At 40.9% G+C, this 14,705-nt stretch overlaps 1 protein-coding gene across 3 annotated transcripts in view; it reads left to right on the top strand.

Moving 5' to 3' along the window:
- The window catches only part of DUSP10 (dual specificity phosphatase 10), an 81,762-nt gene that overhangs the window by 33,201 nt on the left and 33,856 nt on the right, over nucleotides 1-14,705 (top strand). For 2 of the 3 annotated variants that reach the window (XM_073800540.1, XM_004316294.4), the window contains exons 3-4: nucleotides 2,227-2,598; nucleotides 6,160-7,171. In XM_073800540.1, the coding sequence (XP_073656641.1) occupies nucleotides 2,227-2,598; nucleotides 6,160-6,425 (638 nt within the window). In that variant the 3' untranslated portion in view covers nucleotides 6,426-7,171. Of the gene's footprint in view, nucleotides 1-2,226; nucleotides 2,599-6,159; nucleotides 7,172-14,705 lie in introns of those variants that run through there. The other variant, XM_073800544.1, reaches the window with a different exon arrangement.

Genomic DNA, 14,705 nt, shown 5'->3' with positions numbered 1-14,705 from the left:
ACTGGGCAGGTGGGGAGCCTCCAGCTGATGTCATTGGGAAAGGAGGTGTAGAGACAGAATTTTAAAAAGCTGTATGCTGCTTTTTTCTGTGTGTGTGGTTTTCTGGCATGCATTTTTTAAAAACTAGCTGCTTTTAAGACAAATTACAGCTTGAGTACACTAAATAAGAACAGAGAGAAGCTCCCCCCCTCCAATCCACCACGTTAAAGACTTCTTTTGAATCTGTTTTGTTGTTCTGTCCTCTCATCTTATACAGAAAAGTGTAACAACTGTCTTTTTATTCAAAAAACAAAAAGTGAATTAGGTTCCCATTACAGAACCACTGTGGAACTGTTTACTTGGATTTTATGGAGCCAAAGCTGAGCAGATTTTAAAATAACTCTTTAGTCTCTTTCGTGGAGCTTGTGATGGTGACAGCGGGCAATTTCAAATTTTTGTTTAGGTATTCACTAATGAAGTTTTTCTGGTGGTTTCCACTTCTTCTATCTACTTGAAAAATGATCTCTTTGGGTCCAGACAAACTTTTTATTTTAATCAATGTTTCATAGCAGAATAATAAGATGTAAGGGCAGAAGTTAATTCTAGAAATCAATTAAGATGAATTTATAGCTGTTGTTTTTCTTTTCCAAAAGCAAAGACAGGTTTTGATACTCACAGGTGGTCATACTATTACCCCCTCTGAATGATCTTTGAATCATGACGGATCTTAATGAAAATATGACATCCCAAGTTTATACGACTAGTGTGCATTGGCTGTGAACAGCCCTGAGGCTTGGTCTGGGTTACAGCCTGGAGCTTCCTGCTGTGGTTGCCAAAGATGAAACTTGAAACGGAGAAGGACATAGGTTCAGAAACTGGTAGACAGATAGACTTCCTGTATTTATTTCAACACAACCATATCCTGTTCACCCATTATGTTTCCTCCTTTATCTCTTGAAACTGTCAAGACAGAAGCAAGGCATCTATCTGGGGCAGGGTGAGGTGGGTCAATGTTGGGTTCTGGTGGCTTTCAGCTTCTAGGAGATCTCCAACTTCCCCCTTTGTTCAAAGGGAAGGCCAGAGTGTATCTAGTTGGTAAGAATTAGAGCTCATTTGGTAGTTAATAATGTCAACTCTGATTTCATAGCCCTTACATGTATATTGTATAATTTGACCTCTGTAATAATCCTTTGGGCTTATCCACAAACGTATCTGACAAATATTAAAGGAAAAGTTTAAACAATAAACTATGATCTATAAATTTCCTGACTTCAGTGTTCTTTTTTGCATGTTTTTTCAACTTTTGATCACATGTAAGGTGAATGTTTTTAAACTGGCTTTTTTCGTTTAATATTAAACAGAAACACTGTTTTCATATTCCTTTCACAACTTTTAATGGCTACATAATATTCCATTGGGTGCACATGTCAACTTTTCCCTTTTAAAAAAATGATTTTGACCTTTCTAGAAAACTGCTGTAGCGAACATCTTTATGCATCTAGCTGGCTATCTTTGGTCTGATGATTTCCTTAAGATACATTCTCATAAGTGACACTGCATTTGATGAGGGGGAGGTTTGCATACTTTATGTATGTTTCCATTCATTCCAGACTCCCAATCACACTAAGAGGTATATGCCATTACCCTCATTTTACAGACGGGGAAATTGAGGCCCAGAGAGAGAAATTAATTTATCCAGGTCACAGATGCAGGAAGTGGTGGAACTGGGATTATAGCCAAGATAACCTGGTTCTTCCAGTGTCCCTGCTTGTAACCACGCTGCTGTATTGGGAGCAAACTTGGCCTTCTGGGTAAGGTGAGCTTACAAAGAGTGCAAGGCACACACGCCTACACTGCCCAGGTACAGGTAGAAATTCTACACCCAAGGAAGTCATCTGTGCCTTCCTGGGCTCCCAAAGTGCAAGGTTCTATATAGGCCACTGAGCATATGGCTCTTTGGGGCAGAACAAATTTGCTGCTAATGAAATTGCCTGATGCTTCGTGGAGCTCTTTCCAGGGGAACATGCCCCAGTTTGTATAAAAAGCACATTTCCAAAGTACTGCATGCAGTGATATCCTCCAAAGTTTGTCCTCCGTCTCCAAATGGACTTTCATTTGTATTTTGATTTTATTTTAAAAAATGTAATAAGCAACTAAACACACTCATTCCTAAGGGGAAAGTGATATCTTCTGCCAGCTCTGAAGTTCTAGGGGTAGTCATTCTCACTTTCTGTGTTTTTGTTCCAGGTGGACTTAGCAGTTTTAAGCAGAACCATGAAAACCTCTGTGACAACTCCCTCCAGCTCCAAGAGTGCCGGGAAGTGGGGAGCGGTGCGTCTGCGGCCTCGAGCATGCTACCTCAGTCCATCCCCAGCACCCCCGACATCGAGAATGCAGAGCTGACGCCCATCTTGCCCTTCCTGTTCCTCGGCAACGAACAGGATGCCCAGGACCTGGATGTGATGCAGCGGCTGAACATTGGCTACGTCATCAACGTCACCACTCACCTACCCCTGTACCACTACGAGAAAGGCCTGTTCAACTATAAGCGGCTGCCGGCGACCGACAGCAACAAGCAGAACCTGAGGCAGTACTTTGAAGAGGCTTTTGAGTTCATTGGTAACTATCTCCTACGGGGAAGTCTCATCTTCCGCCTTCCTTTCCTCTCTGGCTTGGGCTTTGATATCAAGTCCAAGATTTATGCCTGTGTTGCAAAAAAAGCTCCACCGAGGTGTTTTTGGGCTCTGCCACCTGGTGCAGCCAAAGTATTCTCCTAAGTCGTAACCCATCAAGTGTATTGGAACCATGGTTATAAAAGAACAATAATTCAACTGGGTTGGGATCCGTTCAACTAGACCTCCACATCCCTCAAGTTCTCAATGAAAAAGTGGCAGGGGTTAGCACTGAGATGTTCTATAACACCATCTGAAAAGAACTGGCAGAAAGTAAGAAATTGGCGGCCAGAGCAGGCACCGTGGGTATGTAGTCTACTGGCGTCCCTAGGCACTTTGCAGGGAGTAAAATACAGCCGGCCCTCTGTATCCGCGGGTTCCACATCTGCGGATTCAACCAACCACGGATCGAACTCGCGGATACAGAGGGCTGACTTTCCTATGCCATTTTATATAAGGGACTTGAACATCTGTGAATTTTATCCAGGAACTAATCCCCCGCGGGTACCCGAGGCCAGCTGTATTGTGAATATGACATCTCCCTTACTTTGAGTTAAATTTCTTTGCCACTGCTTGAGGCAAAGGTAGTGTTTGCTGAAGGATTGTTTCTGAAGGATCTTTTTCAGAAACATAATGCTGTAGTGAACATCTTTACGCATTACTCAGCACAGAGGAGAGAAAGAACGGGAGTGGAGGGGTGAGGGGGTGGTGGGGGGAGTAGTTTTTCCCTTCTGTTTGCTTTGCCTCAGTTTTTAAACAATGGGTAGCAAAAAGGCTTGAAGTTGAGTGCTCATGAGATGGTACTAGATTCCCTTAGTTTACCCCAGACTCATTGAAGTAGGAAAGATCGAATTGTATAGCCCATGTAGTTACTTACCAAGGAAAGAAAATTCTAGCAACAGCAGGCTTTAATCTCTAGAAGGAAGCAACGGCCAGCCTAACCCTAATCTTAAACTTTAACTTTCGCTGCTTCTAAGCCTCAAACTGTTGCAAGCCTCAAATTATCACTTGGAGAGTACCTGACACCCAGCAGGTACTCAACAATTTCTTTTTTTTTTCCCAAGTGATTCCAACCTTTCTTACCACAAAAGGGTGACCCAGTACTTTTCCTAAATATTGTAGCAGATTGTTACTGGCCTCTGTCCCAAGAAGAATGCACTCATGTTCAGTGCTCCTTTGTCAGAAAAAAAAAGAAAAACAAAAAAAATACCCTTGGATTTAACAACCATTAGGGTGGGTGGATTTGCTGTAGAATTGGCAACTCTGGTCACTAACCCAGGCATTTCCTTGCTAATTGTGCCTTTATTTATTGCAGGACCATAGATTGTTCAATCTGGAAGGAAATTCTGAGTGGTCACTAAAGAGACCAGAGCCTAATGCTCTTGACTGTGAGGCCAGGAGCCTTTTGGGAACACAGTGTTTACAAGGCTCTATTGGTTCTCAATGGGCAATGATTGTGGATGCAAAGATACCTTAGATTTTTTATTAGTGATATGTGAATCAAACGTTGAGTCCCAAGGAAGAAAAGTTTGTCACCAAGTAGATAAGGAACTTCCTGGTTGATATATGATGTTATGAGTGCAATTTTATCTGAGTTAATTCCAGTTGGGGGAAGTTAAGAAATTGTTTTTCGGGCTTCCCTGGTGGCGCAGTGGTTGAGAGTCCGCCTGCCGATGCAGGGGACACGGGTTCGTGCCCCGGTCCGGGAAGATCCCACATGTTGCGGAGCAGCTGGGCCCGTGAGCCATGGCCGCTGAGCCTGTGCTTCCGGAGCCTGTGCTCCGCAACGGGAGAGGCCACAACAGTGAGAGGCCTGCGTACCGCAAAAAAAAAAAAAAAAAAAAAAAAAAAAAGAAATTGTTTTTCTTTTAATGGGTAGCATAAGATATGCTTAGGTTCTAAGAGGATTTTAGTCAAAGCACCCACATTCCTTATAGATTATTCAGGCTCACCTGGTGTTTTAGAAAGAAAACAAAACAAGTAATAAATAGCATTTAACCTCGAAAACAGTTCCGCATCACACCCTGCACAGGCACAATATTTTATTCTCATTGTTATATATCATTGAATAAACTGAAATCTGATAGTCTTGCTTTAAGGAAAACACAGCTGGTTTTAGAAACATAATAGCATTCACAGAGAGTCTAATATAAACTAAGCAGAGTCTAGGTTTAGGGTTTAACTATGCCAGTTTAGTTATTCCTGAGTCGGGTGATATTCGTATATCTCCTGAGCCTGGTTAGTTACAATTATTCCCATTATTCAGATAGGAGGATTGAGGCTCTGGGGAGTTATGTGATTCACACAAGGTCCACCACAAGGTGGAATCATGGTCAAACCTAGCCCTTTGTGGCTCATCTTCTTACCCCCATGCTTCCCCATTTTGAGGTGGAGGTCCTTAAATAGTGTGTGCTGAAGAGGAGACATTGAAAACAGGAGATACTTTCCTAAAATACAGTTATCCATAGGAAGCAAGCTAAATTGCTGGGTTTTTAAGATGAAAATTTGCACAATGTTTCTTTTCTTAATCTACTAGTGGGTAGCCAGTAGAAGTAGTTTTTGTTAGAACGGGACTCTCCTTACCATCTCCTTTCCTACTCTTCATCTAATTGGTATATTTTCCAGGGATGCTTTCTTTGGGATGCCTTTTAGTTTAGAAGTGTCATTAAGAATCCATTCAGGCAGTGCCCAAGAGCTATTCTCCTGGGCTTTTAATATACCTGAAAACCTTTAAAGTATTGCCTTTTTCAATTGCTCTGGATTCTGAGCCATTGCTGTTAATTCCTTCATCTTCTGCATCATTGCCATGTTGGAAAGGCATGTGTAGATGCAGAGGGGGTTGGACAGTTCAGATGTAGGTGACACCCTATGCCTGAGAACTGCAAGTCTTTAACTTTGCAACAATAGGGTTTACTAGTGAGAAGCTGAATGTAGCAACTTTCTAGTTGAGCTTTGTTCCTTTAACCCTCTTCAGAGTTTCCTAAGACTGAAACTCTTATCCATTTAGTACCAGTTTCTGCACAGAGCATTTCTATAGTATAAAACAAGAAATGCCTTTTCTCTATCACAGGTAGGAGAGACATTGTTAATAACACTAGTTTTGACAAGTGACACAACATGGCGATAGAAATTAACATCCTGAATCAGAGGGGTCTACTTAACCAGTAGCTTGTTTGACATTTAGGCTAATTGTGTTGTGGCTCCATCCTCAGTTGGCCACCGTCACCTGTGAAGTCAGCTATTATTGTGAATGACTCCTTTACCTAGCCTTCTCTTTAAACGTAGAAATGTAGCTTCTTATTCATACTAATATTACTTTTAGCCAGTTCTGGAGGTTGTGACATAAACATACACGATTAACTAGTAAACTATACTTAGTTTCAAAGCCATTTTGATGTCTTCTCTCTCTACAGAATATGGCATTGTCAAGTCTAGAGAAACGTTAACCTCTCTCCCTCCATCTCTCTTTCTCCTTCCCTGCACCTCTTGCCTTTCTCCCTTGTTCCAGAGGAAGCTCACCAGTGTGGGAAGGGGCTGCTCATCCACTGCCAGGCTGGGGTGTCCCGCTCTGCCACCATTGTCATCGCTTACTTGATGAAGCACACGCGGATGACCATGACTGATGCTTATAAATTTGTCAAAGGCAAACGACCAATTATTTCCCCAAACCTTAACTTCATGGGGCAGTTGCTGGAGTTTGAGGAAGACCTAAACAACGGTGTGACACCACGAATCCTTACACCAAAGCTGATGGGTGTGGAGACGGTTGTGTGACAATAGTCTGGCTGGAAAGGATGACTGTTCTCCATTAGGAGACGAAGAGGAAGGAGGATGGATTCTTTCTTTTCTTTTTTTCTGTCTTTTTTTTTTTTTAGATGGGGTAAAGTTTGTGAATGGAAACAAACTTGTTTAAAACTTTTTATTTTTAACAAGTGTGAGAAGAATTTAACTTTTGATGCCGTTGAGATTTACTTCCCGCCAACTGACAAAGCAGGGAGGCTAAAGACGTAATTTTTTTAAGTCAACAATAAAAATATAACAAAATTTGTTTCTTCCCCTTTTCCTTTTAAGCTATTTGTAGAGTTTATGATTAACTAGTCTGTGCAGGTTCATAGACCGAAGATACTACACTTTAAACCAATTAAAAAGAACCCAAAGTACGTAGAAAAGATGTTGAATCATGAAGAGCTAGGATCTGCCTGGGCTGTCCTTACGAAAACAAAAAACCCAACCAAACCAAGCCCTGCTGTGCTCACTGGTGCAAAGAGATGATCAGGGCAGCTTAAGTGGTCTAAGAACCCTTCACATTCTTTAAAGAGACAAAGGATACTGTTGATTTTGTGTGTTTCGTACTCTGGATTACTTTTTCCCCCCTCTCTGGGTTTAAGAGATTTTTTGAAATAGCAAGGAACTGACCATTATACCATATGCCTTCACTGGCTTCTTGTGCAATAATATGGTGTTTTGAGTGTGCAAGTGAGTTAGAGCTGGCAGCTGAATGATAGACAAATAGTGCAAAGTTGCCAGCTTGGAGCTGGAAAGGAATTAAACAAAACCAATTACTTTTCTTTCCCACCTTTTTCCTTTGTTTAACTTTTTTTTTTGATTTGATTCTGGTTACAGTGCCATAAACCTTGTTACATATGTATATCAGAATGTAAAAAAAAAAAAGACAAAAATTTATTTAAAAATATTTTTCTCAAAAAAAACTTGGTGTGTTTCTGTTGATTGTGTAAAAATTTATTTTCATTATATAAATGAAACTCATTTGGAGATGTGTCGTTTTTCCTCCTCTTTTTCTCAGTTCAGGTTCAAGCATCTCATAGCTCCAGGAACTTGTACGTGTAACATAATTGGAAATAAACACACATTTTTATAAAGGGAAAGAGAGATGAGGGAGAGACAATAGTCTCTGGCCTTAGTGTGAAGCACAGAGAATTAGCAAGGGAGTAAAAAAATGCTCCAGTCTGCCTAATCATAATCTCCTCTATTGCCACAGCCCTACCATCCACTTCTGCCGAAGTAATTCCTCTTACAAAGCGGAAGCTTCAGGTAACCTCCTTAAAGGCGTGAGAAGGTTCTATATCAGCCTTTGAGCCTTGGTGATTAGGTCACTGCCAGATAGATTGGTTAGAATTCTGTGGTCTCCCCAGTGGCTCTTTGATAAGTATTTATGACAATCTGACAGCTAGGGGTATTGACACCTCCCTCCCCCACTGTCATTTGCTCACTCAACATCTTTGGTAACATTAACCACATAGTGTACACTGCAACACGTTGCTACTTCCTACTTTTTTGCTAGCAAACTGAGCTCAGATTCCTAAGTTCAGCTTCCCCATCACGCTTGGCTAATACACAGCTAGTGTTCCATGGGCTCCCAGTCCACAGCAGAGTAAGAGTGGGGTAGGGGAAGAACATGATTCAAACGTTTTCTATGTTTTATTAAAATAGATGCCTCCAGGGATTTGGCCATAGGGAAGATTCACAGCAAATTAAGATTCGCTTGAGGTGAGAAAGTAGAATTCTGGCATTTTCAATTCTACGTGACTACATTTGGACATACTGTTCTTGTGAATATGTGCTGATAAGTGTTATAATGAAATATTTTTGACATTTTAAAAATAGCTTTTCTATTAGAAGTGATTTAACTTTTTCTTTTATTAGAAAAGTAGAGACTGACGTTAATAGGAATTAACTGAGAGCTGTCTTGAATGATCTTGGTTTACTACAAAGTGTTAGGATGAAAAGTAAATTTCTCTTATGGTGCTTTCTACTCTGCAAGCTAACAATTTTCTTGGTGCTAGAACATATTTAAGGAGAGGGGTTGATATATAATTAGTGATTTAAAATACATAATGATTTACTACATATTTCTTATTCTTTATTCTAAATCCAAATGTTAAAGTTCTAATAGTGTAAGTTTTATTCCCCTTCTTTTCTTTCTATTTTTTCATTTTTTTTTAACAAACAAGATGAACATTGAATATAGTTTCCCTCCTTTAGCTACATGGAAATAATTTATGTTTTTTGAACTTTATGATTTTGAGAACAAGACTGTGCTGGGGCAGATAGAAATCCTGCCAACCAGCATACCAAGAATTCTGAGAGACTCAGGTCTTTTTTGCTAATCTGTTTTGAGTCATTTAGCCTCTCTTTCTTCATGAGGAATGTTAATCATTTCATGAAAACTACATGGATTAACCAAGCCATTGCTCTAGAAACCAGACTCCCCAGGTTTTGTTACTGAACCAAACTTGCATCTGCTCACCCTCAAGCAGTAAAGTCAATCTATTGACACCGGGTTGCGGTGAAAGAAAGTGCAGCGTTTATTTCAGGGCACCAAGCAAGGAGTCCAGGGCAGCTGTTGCTCAAAACACCCCAACTCCCTGATGGGTTTCAGCAAAGCATTTTTAAAGGTAAGGTGAGGGAGGTTTGTCCCAGGGTATGTGATCAGCTTGGGCACAATTCTCTGATTGGTTGATGGTGAGGTAACAGGGCAGTGTCACAGGGCTTAACATTATCAGTGCTTAGGTGCCAGTAGGTCTGGGGGCTATGTGCTCATGGTCATCAAGTAGTTAATTTCTTCCACTTGATGGGGGTTTTATTTTATTTTAATTTATTTTTTTAAAAATCTATTTATTTATTTTTGGCTGTGTTGGGTCTTCATTGCTGTGCGCAGGCTTTCTCTAGTTGTGGAGAGTGGGGGCTACACTCTGTCGTAGTACATGGGCTTCTCATTGCGGTGGCTTCTCTTGCTGCGGAGCACAGGCTCTAGGGGCGAGGGCTTCAGTAGTTGTGGCACACGGGCTCAGTAGTTGTGGCTCGCGGGCTCTAGAGTGTAGGCTCAGTAGTTGTGGTGCACAGGCTTAGTTGCTCTGCGGCATGTGGGATCTTCCCGGACCAGGGCTCTAACCCGTGTCCCCTGCACTGGCAGGCAGATTCTCGACCACTGCGCCACCAGGGAAGCCCTGGGGGTTTTAGCATCTGTAAAACAACTCAGGAAATGTGCTTTAGATACTATTATCTAGGTACTTCAAAGAAGGGCTAGAGCTGAGGATATGAGGGAGTGGTCTGCCCAGGGTCCTGCTCCTGTTCCATTACAGCATCTGGGCCTCACTTGGTACCTGGGAGATTTGGGGCTGAGCTGGGAACTTCATTGTTATCTTCCTGAGAAGCAGTCTCTGACTGACAGATGCACATATCATTCTCAGAGTCCAACAAGTGTTGTTGCATGCTGGATGAACTTAACAATTTAATAGAATGAATCTGTAACATATCTAATTAAAAAAAAAGAAACAGATACAACAGGCACTGTTACTTTACATTAAACAGAATAGCAGCTTCATCTCCTCTATAAACATTTTTTTTCCACACAATACATTTCCAATCAATGGATATTAACCAAGGTGTAGAGTCCACATTTCATGGAAGAGCTTGTGTCTTCAACTTTTGGAAGAGGACAGGTAAGGCAGGATGTGAGGCAGGGAAGCTAACAAATGGAGGACATGTACAAGGGGAGATAGGAAAGAAGAAGTGTACATAACCCCAAAATCACCTGTTGATAGTAAATGAGGAAAGACGACCTTCCAAAAGGGTGATAAAATATGGGGAACAGGAGAAAATGGGAGTTTATAGTAAAACAAACAAACAAAAACTATATCAGAGTATAGAACTAAGAAAACTGAATTACACTTCAGAAGTTGATTAAGATAGAATGCTAATAAATTGCTCCAACCAGTTCTTCTGGAAGATAAGAAGTCTGGCAAGCCAAACTGAATAGAGATGATGTGGTTGTCACCTTGTTTGTGAGTAAGATCTTGGAAATAAGCCACAACACGTATTTATATTTTATTCCCCAAGCCTGTAACATCCAGTCTCAGGAAATATGGGTTGATGTTTGGTTTTATGCTCTAATTGGAGAGAATCATAATATATGGATGTGGGTGGAAGAGAAGTCAAAAATGACTAGCAAGTTCTGGCCTCCAGAAGGATGGGCAACAAGAAGGTAGTTAGAAATAATTGTCCAAAATTAAACCTATCTGTAGAAGATTTTCTGACTTTATGAAGGTGGTAGACTATGACTGCCAGTTCTTTCCATCATTCCTGATTTCCTCCTGTGTGACAACTTCTGCCAGTGTTTGGTGGAAGACACATGGGGTTAGACAACTGTGGGATCTAGTGAAGAAGTCAATGGGAGTCTGTTGCCTCCGTGTCCGATGATGGGCTGAAGTCTCTGTGCGTCAGCAGAGCTACCAGTGAGAAAAGGTAAGATGAAGTAAAGGAGAACAAGGAAAAACTGGAATCAGGAGGAAAACCTAGAACGCACATTTGCCTTTTACCAACTTCCATGATGTAGGTGACTTTGGAGAAGGATCCAGTGCCCTTTCCCATGTTACTGACCATGTACCTGGTGCAGGACTTGTGAAGCAAAGAGGAGATCTGGAGAGAGCTTCAGGAGCTGTGATCACAGCTGTGGCCCTAAGTCAGGGTGAGATTCCAGGTCGGTGAAAATGTGCGCTGCTGGCAATAGTGCCTGTTGCCCTCTTCATAGTATAATGGCCACTGCTTCACTTCTGCCTTCCAAGTCTCATGCAGAGTTCTTTTAAGGCAAACCTTAACCTAGCATTAAATAGGAAAAGGAATTCTGGGAAATGCAGTTTCTGATTCAGCTAAGTTGATATTGTAAAAAGCCACCCCAGTCTATCCCTTGCCAACTTGCCATCCATTTACACTTCTTTTAACCAAACATATAACTTCCAAACAAAGACATTAGAAAATGATGTTTCTACCTAAGAAGATGCAACTGTCTCTTCCACAGTTGAAAAGATACCAATCCTCTCTCAAAATGAAAGTGCGTAATCTCATGTGTTACTTTATCCATTTTGGGGGTTTTATTCATTCCTCTTATGCTTGAGATCCACTCTCCCTTTGAAATTCTGAAATTTAAATACTGAGATATAAGGATATTACAGATTGAATTGTGTTTGCCAAAAAGATGTTTTTGAAGTTTAAACCCCAGACCTTGTAAATGTGATCTTATTTGGAAATAGCATAGTTGCAGATGTAATCAAGTTTTAAAAAGGTCATATTGGCTTAAGATGGGAGCTAATACAATTGCTGGTGTAATTGGACCAATCCCTCTAATAAGGAGGGAAATTTGGACACACACAGAGGAACCAATGGCATATAACTAGGGAGGTGGAAATTGGAGTGATTCATCTAAGAGGCAAGGAGCACCAAAGATTGCTGGATATCACCAGAAAGTAGGAGAGAGACATGAGACAGATTCTCAGAGCCTGCAAAAGAACTAACTCTGACGACACCTTGATTTTGGACTCCTAGCCTCCAGATTGTAGGGGAATAAATTTCTATTGTTTTAAGTCACCCAGTTTTTGGGACTTTGTTATGACAGCCCAAGGAGACTAATACAACGGACAACTGCATTTACCACATTTAATATTAGATGGTAGATAGAGGAGAAAGAAAGAATTGGTTAATATATAAACAAATGTATTTATATCAAAGTAAGAAATGTTTATAACTCTTACTGTCCTAATTTCTACGAATGATCATGTAGTCTCAGCTGATGTTTATAACTTCCTTCTTTTACTACCCATTCCATTTACCCTTTGTCCTCAGCAAGCCTCTCACCTGGTCATGGTTCCTTGCCTGCTAGGGTAAACTAAATCTTCATTTTTTAAGGATCTGAGCCTTTGGCAGTCCTGTCCGCACTGGATCCTTTTGTTACAGGACATGAGAGTGTAGGAGGTGCCCTTAGTCTAGACATAGTTCTTCCTACTCCCATAGTCCTGTAGTAATCCAATTTCCCCTTGATAGTCACAAGTCATCCCAGCAATACAGTAACCTCTTTCTTTGCCTGTTGTTTCTTTAGCAGGAGGGGACCAAAGTAGCCAGCAGACAGTATCAACTTCCAGTTTAATGGAGCCATTGCTGCATCTCCTAGCAGAAGCATCTATCCCTCGGGAACTAAGACTTCTAGACCAGTAGAGCCAAAAGTTGCAGAGTAGGTAAAACAAAATTTGCAAGTAGATCACCTGGAGTAACAGCAAGAGGTGTTTTTTCATTTACAGCTCTTTCTGGACCTGTGAATTTTGGATAGGGGAGAAACAGCAACATATATTGGTTGACAAGTTAGAGAATTTACTGAATCTTGCGGGACATTACCCTAGCCCTGAAAAGTTTTCCATTCATCTAGCTCAGTAACTGAATTGTTAAAAGAACTATTTTACTGCATCAGAGTGATGGACAACATAGTAAGACTAGTAAATGCCATGAGTGTGATCCTGTTGCCACACTTCATGTGCTGCAAAATAAGTTCCTTGGTCAGAAGCAAAGCGTTGTGGAATACCATCACAGTGAATTAGGCATTAGAATTCTATAAGCCCACAGACACTAATTTTGGCAAAAGTATTGCAAGCAGAGAAGGCAAATTCATATGAAGGGTAGGTTTCTGTGGAGTGAGAACAGAACACTGTCCCTTCCACAATAGAAGAGGTCCAATATAGTTAACCGGCTATCAGATAGCTGGCTGATGACTCTAGGAATGGTTCTCTTTCAGGGGCTTGGTATTAGTCTCTGCTTTGGGTGGGTTGAAGTTGGATCCTCAGCAGTTTCTGTAGCCAGGGCAGCCATGGTGAGTGGAAATTCATGTTGCTGAGCTCAAGCATAAACTCCATCTCTGCCATCATGGCTATTTTGTGCATGAGCCCATTGTCAATGATAGGTGTGACTAGAGAAAGGGACTTGAAAGAAGTTCACAGAATGTGTCATCTTGACCATTATTAAGATCCTTCTATGCTGAGGTTGAGCTTTTTTGAACATTAACATGGTACATTCTGTGCCCGTTCAGGGAGTTCTATCCATTGACTTCTTTCCCAGACTTTTCTGTCACCAATTTTCCAATCATGCTTTTTCTAAGTCCCTGATTATCCATGTAAACCATTAGCTACTGCCCATGAAGCAATGTAGATCTATATCTCTGACTATCTCTCAGACAAAATGAACAACCACGTACACCACTGCAAATTCTGCCCACAGGGCAATTTCTCCTTCACCACTATCATCCTTGGCCACCCCAAAGTGGGGCTGTAGTGATGTAGCCATTCATTTTAGGGTGATACTGAGATATCACACAAAACTGTACAATCAAGGTCAAATATTTTTCTTTCAGTCCACTGGTCACAGAGAAAGTCTCATGAAGCCATAAGTGTGAGTTCAAGAATAAAGACCACGGATATTTGGGTCACTTGTTTACTCAACTTACTTGTATCTGATTTCACATATTCCAATTCCACCTGATAATGGAATAATATTATTCATGCCTAACTTAGAGGCTTATAGGGTCAATAACTCTTAATTCTTCATGAACAATTCATGTTGCATTATAACAAGATGGTCTATGACTAAACTTCCAGTTTCAAACTGTTACTCAGAAAAAAAGCTCTTCTTCTTCTCTTCTAAAGAAGCTGTCATACTTTTGTTCCAAAATCCTAAATGTCTGCTCCATGATTCACCTATCAGGTGAATGGATTCATACAGGATCCCTACCTAATACAGACCCTTCTAGCACCATGGGATGTACTGGATTTAGATGCAAGAGCAGCTTGCATGATAGCCTTGAAATATTGTAGAGACTTCTCTTGTTCTGGAGCTAAGTTTCTGCACCCAATTCCAATGTGTGGGTTTTTTTTTTTTCCCCACCATACTAAGCTATTATTGGACACTAGATGGGTGTCCTATGATTCAACTCAATTCTGACACTATCTACCTGGAGATAGCACCAGATCTCACAGGTTAAGGGCTTAGTCCTACAAGACTAACCACCCCCCTCCTCCACTCCAGACACCAATCAAAGTCCATGTTATTACCAGTGTTTCTGACTGACCAGCTATAGATTGTGGGTTCCAATAACAACTCCTCCTTGGATTTGATTAATTTGATAGAGTGGCTAACAGGACCCTGAGAAACATTTTACTTACAAGTTTAACAGTTTATTATAAAAGTTTATTAGGAACAGCCAGATGGAAGAAATTC

Source organism: Tursiops truncatus, chromosome 1 (assembly GCF_011762595.2).
Source record: "Tursiops truncatus isolate mTurTru1 chromosome 1, mTurTru1.mat.Y, whole genome shotgun sequence".
Taxonomy (NCBI): domain Eukaryota; kingdom Metazoa; phylum Chordata; class Mammalia; order Artiodactyla; family Delphinidae; genus Tursiops; species Tursiops truncatus.
The sequence above is the reverse complement of the archived record's forward strand: the minus strand, read 5'-3'. Positions and strand labels throughout refer to the sequence as shown.